At 46.4% G+C, this 9,277-nt stretch overlaps 1 protein-coding gene across 1 annotated transcript; it reads left to right on the top strand.

Moving 5' to 3' along the window:
* Positions 1-2: 2 nt before the first annotated feature.
* On the top strand, positions 3-8,486 carry rtcb (RNA 2',3'-cyclic phosphate and 5'-OH ligase). Its single transcript, XM_028449973.1, has 12 exons — positions 3-375; positions 3,405-3,483; positions 3,896-3,963; positions 4,028-4,127; positions 4,231-4,387; positions 4,458-4,614; positions 4,731-4,890; positions 6,589-6,764; positions 6,829-7,017; positions 7,088-7,198; positions 8,065-8,184; positions 8,248-8,486. Exons 1-12 carry the CDS (start codon positions 283-285, stop codon positions 8,323-8,325), a joined length of 1,488 nt encoding a protein of 495 aa, XP_028305774.1. The 5' UTR covers positions 3-282; the 3' UTR covers positions 8,326-8,486.
* Positions 8,487-9,277: the final 791 nt, after the last annotated feature.

Genomic DNA, 9,277 nt, shown 5'->3' with positions numbered 1-9,277 from the left:
TCGAATTACAAATAAGAAAACACACGTCATCGTGTTTATTCAGAGTCTGTTGGTTGTTAAAGATCTTTTTGTGTCTGTTTATAGCGTTTATTTAGATTGATGTGAAGTTTTTTTTTTTTTTGCTGTGTCATTTTGTCGCAGACGGCACTTCGGCTTCCGTAGCAGAGCGAAGCTCAGACATCATTGCTATTCTGCTACATTTACAATTAATCTGTCGTTTTCTACCAAGGTTTGAGTTAATAGTGGATTTTTCTAAAGTTCGGTTCTTTAAAAAGAGCGAAGATGAGCCGCAGCTACAACGACGAGCTGCAGTTTTTGGACAAAATCGGTACAAACTGCTGGAGAATTAAAAAAGGCTTCGTTCCCAACATGCAGGTCAGTGCTGCTAGCATGTCCGGTTAGCATTAGCACACACACGGGCTAACCACCTGACACACTTTAACCAATCACATAAACTACACCATTTAAGCTTCAATTACTCGGAGACAGTTGATGTTTCGACGTGCTGACGTAAGCGGTTGACGTCACACACAGGGACGTTTATAAATCTTATAAACAGACTCGATATGGACCAAAACTCAAATCTCTATATTTTTTTCTCAAAATAGCGATATACGATATAAATCTCGATAATTTAATTTCAAATGAAGTCTGACCAGAAAGACGATTCAGGGTTAAATTTGCTGATGCGAAACGTGACATGGGCATATTTACTAACACAGCTGCAAAATATGTGCTACGGTTTTTTTTCTCGTCTAAAGGACAGCACGTGTGAGTGAGTTCTGTAGTGTGGCTTGTTTAGGGGAAGGTCTGGGTTAGAACACAGTGATCATCTAACTGTGGTTTTTATGCTGTTCTGAGAAGTAGTGAAAGCAGTGACTCTAAAATAAGTGTTTTAAAACAAAAGCTATAATATATATATATGCAATATTGTAATTATCCCTAGAAAACTCTAGGGCTGTAGTCAACCAAGGAAATGGTTGGTCGTCCAAGACTATGGCACACCTAGCGATTAATCGACCAAAAAAAAAAAACGTAGAATGATCAGGTGCAGAGGAGGACGAGGAGAAAGAAAAGAGAAATATTGAGTTTTGATGTTTTGTGGTGTAGATTTACTTTTAAACACAGACCATCTATAAAATGAACCTTATTCAAGCTTTGACCAGAACCCGACAAATTAAAGGGGACATATCATGTTAAATCCACTTTTTTAGCCCTTAAATGCATTTTGTTGTATATTTAGAGTGCTTAGAAGTACAGAAAAAATCTAATTAATCTCTTCAGGTGCTCCATTGATATCTTTATTTTCTGTTTTGCTCATATTTTTCAATCTGTTTCGATTTTTCTATTCTCTATTACGTTTTTTGAACTATTACATCACAGTATTTGCAGCAGAACTGCCATATTAAGACATCAACTCTAGGTCCAACACTTCGAGCAATCCGCCATTTTTATTTCTCACTTTTATTTTGTAGTCCAAGCTCCAGGATGCAGAAGTTACGAGAGGATAAGTCAAAATGTTGGGTTGTTGGATGTAGTAACCCACACGCTTCATTACACCGTCTCCCAGCATCAGAACCTTTTCAAAGTGTCTGGTTGAGTTTTATTTTTTATAGAAATGTACCACATCTGTGGATAAGGTCATTTTTGTGTGTGTGAAGCACTTCAATGATGACTGCTTCATCAACCTCCACCAGTATAAAGAAGGATTTACAGAAAGACTTTGTCTGATTGAGGGTTCAATTCCTTCTATCTTTGGAGACGATGAACAGAGCACTTCGGTAAGCTGTAAATAACGCTAAAAAGTGTGATGATAAGACGTCCCTGTCATTGTTTTGTTAGCATTAGCATTAGCACACCGTCTTCATATGTTAGCGCTGTGTGCTCGTTTTAGATCCTTGATGATATGGCCTACCGTGATTTAATTTAGTCTAAAGTTTTCATTAGTCATTATTTCATTTTGACGTTTTTGTCTTTGAAAGACTGTATTAAAATGCATTTCGTGACGTTAGTTGGCGCTAGCGTTAGCTCGGTGCTTGTGTTAGCTCACTTGTTAGGGGTTCTGCAGGTTCATCATCATCATTTTCATCTCGCTCCACTGGGTCAGACCTCTGGCTGGAACATGTAAGGCTGGATGGACAAGTCTAACGTTGGTTGACATTTTATAAATAACGTGTGAATAAAAAGTTATATGCTCCGCTACATAGCCGTATCTTCTTCTATCAAACTACAAAAATGGTGGAGTTGAACCGAGTGTCCACCTGAAGAGGGGCGGGGTAGGGAGTGTCCTGAGTTGCATTTAAAGAGACAGCACCAAAACGAGTTTGCTCTAAGAGCACATCAGAAAAGGGGGTGGAGCTATATAATGAGGAATTCAGACCAAAGCAGTGCAGCTCTGCTTTATAATAGACCACAACTGTATGATTTATATGTAAAAAGGAGGATTTAAAACCATGATATGTCCCCTTTAAAAGTGAAACCTACAGGTTTGACAGACATTATATATTTATATACTGTATTTATATATATTGTCTGTCCTGAAACCAACAATTAAAACCTATTTTTGTCATACAAATGACATATTTACATCTGTTTTAGTGGTAAACCTGCTTTTATTAATAAACTGTTGATGTCAACATCAGATCAGTGCACGGAGAAACAAACACAGGTGAGCAGTGGATTTATTTACATCATCCATGTTCTTGTGCAGAAAAAGGATTGATTCAATAGTGGATGCTTGTTTCAAGCCTGTGTTCATTTGTTCCTTCTCTGATCTGATCTGATCTGATCTGATCTGATCTGATCTGATCTGAGGACAGTGACAGCTGAAGTGCAACCCTTTTTTTTTTTTTTTTTTTTTGTTGCAGCACTCACTCACACAGAGCTGTTACTGGACATAGAATTATTTTTAGGCATTAAAAACATTATATTGATATTTAATCCTTATCACCTATAGAAGTGCATTGCATTTTTAATTTTTTTATAACGCTATTGAACTGATGCCGTTGCTGGTCGAACAATGAAAATCTTGGTCGACTACGACGGCAACGACCAATTAGTCGACTAAACGACCAAAGTTGGCAGCCCTAGAAAACTTGATATGTCTTGAATCTCAATCTTTTGCCCAGCTCTAAAACAGATAATGTGTATTTTCGATTGTGAATTATTTGGGACTAGTGTAGTGCCCATAGTAAGTCTGTATTACTATTTACAGGATTCAGTGTAATATTGGCAAATGACACACACACACACACACACACACACACACACAGTCAGAGGTTCCTTGCTTTAAAGATAGACGTTAGTAGAATCATAAAACACGTTTTCTAAAGGTTTTTTGTGGTTTTGATGAAAGTTAGAAATGAACAGGTGTGTGTGTGTACGCGTGCGTGTGTGTTCTACAGGTTGAAGGAAAATTCTACGTGAACGATTCCCTGGAGAAGCTGATGTTTGAGGAGCTGCGTAACGCGTGCCGAGGCGGAGGTGACCTCTTTGTCTGACATGTTCCCTCAGGTTTCTGCCAACGTAGTACGATATAAAAACGTCTAGCGTACGATATAACCCTCTATGGTTTAAAACATAGCAGTGGACATTATTGTTGGTTTTTTCACCCACTGGTGTTATTTCCATACATTTAGAAATCAGAACATGTGACAACAGTATATGTAGCAAAAGTCATTATTATCCCTTCATTGAGAAGATTCTTAAAGGAAAATATTGGGGTTTTTTTCATTATATTTTTATGTATTATAAAATATATAATGAAGCAATTTTCCATTCACTTCATGTAATTTTAAGGAAGAAATACTATATCAGGATATATATATATATATATATATCACACAGCACTAGTTCCTGCGGTGCTGCTTTGAATTCGTCTGTGTGTCGTCTTCAGGGTTCGGTGGGTTCCTTCCAGCAATGAAGCAGATTGGGAACGTAGCGGCACTGCCGGGAATCATACATGTAAGAGTTTTCATTTGTTTGACGAAGGAGCGAGAAAATGTGTTAACATTTTGGTTTTCCACAGAAATCCATCGGCCTTCCCGACGTTCACTCAGGTTACGGCTTCGCCATTGGGAACATGGCGGCCTTCGACATGAACAACCCCGACGCCGTGGTGTCACCGGGTGAGAAATAACCTGTTAATAAACTCTCCGGCCTGTGATTGGCTGCTCTGCTGTGTTGTTATTGGTTGATTAACAGTAACATGTGACTCCTCGTGTCCTGTAGGGGGCGTCGGCTTTGATATAAACTGTGGCGTACGTCTGCTGAGGACCAACTTGGATGAGCGCGACGTGCAGCCAGTGAAGGAGCAGCTCGCTCAGTCGCTGTTCGACCACATCCCAGTGGGCGTCGGCTCCAAGGGGGTCATCCCCATGAACGCCAAGTGAGCACCAGGCCCCAAGGCGTGTCGCAGCAGGCCTTGCCCCCTCTCACTGTACCCTGTGCGTCCTTAGGGACCTGGAGGAGGCGCTGGAGATGGGCGTGGACTGGTCTCTGAGGGAGGGCTATGCCTGGGCCGAGGACAAGGAGCACTGTGAGGAGTACGGCCGTATGCTGCAGGCCGACCCCAACAAGGTGTCGTCTAAGGCCAAAAAGAGAGGCCTGCCCCAGGTAGGCCCCACCCCCACGACCACGCCCTCACTTTGACTCACAGCAGTGACGTGTGTGTGTGTGTGTGTGGTGTGGGTGTGTGTGTGTGTGTGCGTGTGTGCGTGTGTGTGCTGTAGCTGGGCACGCTGGGAGCAGGAAACCACTATGCTGAGATCCAGGTGGTCGACGAGATCTACAACGACTACGCAGCCAAAAAGATGGGCATTGATCACAAAGGACAGGTGTGCGTGATGATCCACAGCGGCAGCAGGGGGCTGGGCCACCAGGTGGCTACAGGTACGACTATGGGGGGGGGGGGGCCAATAGGTGGCTACAGGTACGACTATAGGGGGGGGGCGGGGCCACCAGGTGGCTACAGGTACGACTATAGTGGTAGGGGCAGGGTCAATAGGTGGCTACAGGTACGACTATAGGGAGGGGGCGGGGCCACCATGTGGCTACAGGTACGACTATAGGGGAGGGGGGAGGGTCCAATAGGTGGCTACAGTACGTACGACTATAGGGAGGGGGCGGGGCCACCATGTGGCTACAGGTACGACTATAGGGGGGGGGGTCCAATAGGTGGCTACAGGTGCGACTATAGTGGTAGGGGCAGGGTCAATAGGTGGCTACAGGTACGACTATAGGGAGGGGGCGGGGCCACCATGTGGCTACAGGTACGACTATAGGGGAGGGGGGAGGGTCCAATAGGTGGCTACAGGTACGACTATAGGGAGGGGGCGGGCCACCATGTGGCTACAGGTACGACTATAGGGGGGGGGGGGGGGTCCAATAGGTGGCTACAGGTACGACTATAGGGAGGGGGCGGGGCCACCATGTGGCTACAGGTACGACTATGGGGGGGGGGGGGGTCCAATAGGTGGCTACAGGTGCGACTATAGTGGTAGGGGCAGGGTCAATAGGTGGCTACAGGTACGACTATAGGGAGGGGGCGGGGCCACCATGTGGCTACAGGTACGACTATAGGGGAGGGGGGGGGGGTCCAATAGGTGGCTACAGGTACTACTATAGGGAGGGGGCGGGGGCCACCATGTGGCTACAGGTACGACTATAGGGGAGGGGGGAGGGTCCAATAGGTGGCTACAGTACGACTATAGGGAGGGGGCGGGGCCACCATGTGGCTAACAGGTACGACTATAGGGGGGGGGGGGGAGGGTCCAATAGGTGGCTACAGGTACGACTATAGTGTAGGAGGGGCAGGGTCAATAGGTGGCTACAGGTACGACTATAGGGGAGGGGGCGGTGCCACCATGTGGCTACAGGTACGACTATAGGGGGAGGGGGGAGGGCCCAATAGGTGGCTACAGGTACGACTATAGGGGGGGGGCGGGGCCACCATGTGGCTACAGGTACGACTATAGGGGAAGGGGGGAGGGTCCAATAGGTTGGCTACAGGTGCGACTATAGGGAGGGGGGCGGGGCCACCATGTGGCTACAGGTACGACTATGGGGGGGGGGGGTCCAATAGGTGTGGCTACAGGTTGCAACTATAGTGGAAGGGGCAGGGTCAATAGGTGGCTACAGGTATGACTATATAGGGAGGGGGCGGGGCTAATAGGTGGCTACAGTCCAACTATAGAAGAGGGGGCGCGGCCACCAGGTGGCTACAGGTACGACTATAGTGGAAGGGGCAGGGTCAATAGGTGGCTACAGGTGCGACTATAGGGAGGGGGCGGGGCCACATGTGGCTACAGGTACGACTATAGGGGAGGGGGGGGGTCCAATAGGTGGCTACAGGTGCGACTATAGTGGAAGGGGCAGGGTCAATAGGTGGCTACAGGTATGATTATATAGAGGAGGGGGGCGGGGCTAATAGGTGGCTACAGTCCAACTATAGAAGAGGGGGGCGCGGCCACCAGGTGGCTACAGGTACGGACTATAGGGGAGGGGCGGGGCCACCAGGTGGTTACAGGTACGACCACAGAACAAGGGGGGCCATCACACATGCTGTAGAAACATCTCTGTGATTGGCAGATGCTCTGGTTGCCATGGAGAAAGCCATGAAGCGCGATCAGATCATGGTGAACGACCGTCAGTTAGCGTGTGCTCGCATCACATCACAGGAGGGCCAGGACTACCTGAAGGGGATGGCTGCGGCGGGAAACTACGCCTGGGTCAACCGCTCCTCCATGACCTTCCTGACCCGACAGGTGAGTGACGGCAGGCACCGCGCCGTCCACCGCCGCCTCATTCTGAAGCCGCTTCTCCTCTCAGGCCTTTTCCAAAGTGTTTGCCACCACACCCGACGACCTGGACATGCACGTCATCTACGATGTGTCGCACAACATCGCCAAGGTTGAGGAGCACATGGTGGATGGACGCCAGAGGACGCTGCTGGTCCACCGTAAGGGATCCACGCGAGCCTTCCCCCCCCACCACCCGCTCATCCCTGTGGACTACCAGGTAGGCCCTGCCCACTTACACCTGTGGCCTACCAGGTAGGCCCCACCCACTCACACCTGTCTGTGTGTAGCTAACAGGACAGCCTGTGCTGATTGGAGGAACCATGGGGACGTGTAGTTACGTTCTAACAGGGACGGAGCAGGGAATGATGGAGACGTTCGGCACCACGTGTCACGGAGCGGTGAGACACTTTTTATTAAAGCCTGGATTCTTAAAGTCCGTATGAAGCAAATTCAACCATTTTTTTCTGAACACATTAAATAGGTCATAAATGTTTACCTTCAAACATGTAAAAAGTCATTTAAACCATTTATAATATAAATATGGAGCTAGGATTCACAAACTGTGTTTCATATTTCTGTCTTCAGGATTTAATGGGCGGGTCAGAAATCATAGTCACGTTACGTAACAGAGCCATCATTAGCATTAACCTGACCCTGCTGCTGAAGCACACCAAACTTCTACGGCCTCCAGCGGGAACAATTCAGCCCCGAGCTGAAAACAAACTCTGAGCAGAGAGAAGTGCTTGTTTTTTCATGTTTTTGAGACATCATTTTACATACACAGCGATTTTTTTCATCTTCCAAATTTGGCTCAGTGGTCAACGACACAAGTTTCTGTGGTGTGACAAACTCATAACACACATTTATTTCTGCTTCACACGGACTTTAATTTCAGATTTTACCTCCGCCAAGCGTGAAGCGTAGAGCGGAAAGTTATGTTTTAACACTGCATTTATCTCTTTGTCTGTCTCTTAGCAAGATCACTTGAAAGGTTATGAACGGATTTGAATGAAATTTTCAGGAAATATTTTTAATGGGACAAGAAACAGGTGATGTTCTGGACTACCAAAAAGTAGAAAATACCAAAAAATAGTAAAATAGGAGCTGTGCTCCTTTAAGCACGGTGGCTTATGGGTAATGTAGTAGTGGTAGAGAAGTGCAATGTGTTTGTGTCCCGCCCGGTACTTGTGCTCTACTTGGCGGAGATCTGCGCCCTCCGACTGCTCTAGTTAAAGTCTGGATTCTAAAGTATCTCCTGTTTCAGGGTCGAGCTCTGTCCAGAGCAAAGTCTCGAAGGAATCTGGACTTCCAGGATGTGTTGGACAAACTGTCTGACCTGGGCATCGCCATCAGAGTGGCTTCACCTAAACTGGTGATGGAGGAGGTGAGGAAGAGGAGGAGGAGTGGTTAATCTGACTCTAAGATAACTCGATGATGTGTTTTTCAGGCGCCTGAATCGTACAAGAACGTCACAGACGTGGTGGACACGTGTCATGATGCTGGAATCAGTAGAAAAGGCCATTAAGCTCCGCCCCATCGCCGTCATCAAAGGATGAGGAGACTATTGTGGAGAAACGAAGGACTGTGAAAACAGAAGGAGAGGGATTTTGTTTTTGTGGAAAGCTTCTGTTGGACGACTTTATTTTTTGTTTAATAAAATAAAAAGCATCAGTCGTTAAAGCCTTACCCTGTGTGTGTGCGTGCTGAGTGAACGGCGTGACCCTCCTCTCCTGTCATGGTCAGACTGGTCATCATGTTATCCTCTGACTGGTTTGTGATTATTAAGATTATTATTCTATTGTACTGTGAGTGGACAGACAACTCTACTTCAGCTGATGCTCCTCATGTTGTGGTTGGTGGGCTCAGGGCAGGACTGAGTCTGTCCAGCAGGGGGCCGCAGAGATAATAAAAACCAGACGTCATAATTCCAGCATGTTCATTTCGTCTTTTCTTAAATATGTTAATATTTCATTTATTCAGGAATATGTTTCAACTGCCAACTGCCAGTCTTCCTCAGAGGCATCTACTGATCGCTTGAAAGATTCAGATTCAGAAAACTTCATTTATCCCCGAGGAGCAATTCATTTTCAGTTACATCCCGACCAAGAAACATGAAAAACAATAACATGGGGGGACAGGTACAGCAGCGCTCCGTTTCTTAGATGACAAATATGAAATAATGAGTAGGAAGAAGACGTAAAAAAAGTTAAAACCAAACTAGGCCCTTGTAGAGAGGGGCGGAGTTTGGGATCATGAAAAAACTCTTCAGCAAACATTGCGACAAAAACCAACAAACATTCAATTCAATACAACAGCACGTTGGCACAGAGGAGGGGTCTTTAGGATGAGTAGTTCACAGGTCAGCCACAGGATGGCGTTGCCCTTACGGCTCGCTTCCTGCTGCCTCTGCAGGGAGGGAGGAGGGGAGGGGGCCTGGGGAGACGGTGAGGAAACAGGTTGTGTATGTGAATATGGGA

The sequence above is a fragment of the Gouania willdenowi genome, chromosome 6 (genome assembly GCF_900634775.1).
Source record: "Gouania willdenowi chromosome 6, fGouWil2.1, whole genome shotgun sequence".
NCBI classification, from domain to species: Eukaryota; Metazoa; Chordata; class Actinopteri; order Blenniiformes; family Gobiesocidae; genus Gouania; species Gouania willdenowi.
Note: the sequence above shows the minus strand (reverse complement) of the source record. Positions and strands in the feature narration are given on the sequence as shown.

Excerpts from the sequence above, each read along its gene's own strand:
- rtcb (XM_028449973.1), top strand. The coding sequence starts at position 283 with ATGAGCCGCAGCTACAACGACGAGCTGCAGTTTTTGGACAAAATCGGT. Across the intron at positions 4,128-4,230 it reads CGACGCCGTGGTGTCACCGG|GGGGCGTCGGCTTTGATATA; the intron begins GTGAGAAATAAC and ends CGTGTCCTGTAG. Across the intron at positions 4,891-6,588 it reads GGGCCACCAGGTGGCTACAG|ATGCTCTGGTTGCCATGGAG; the intron begins GTACGACTATGG and ends TGTGATTGGCAG.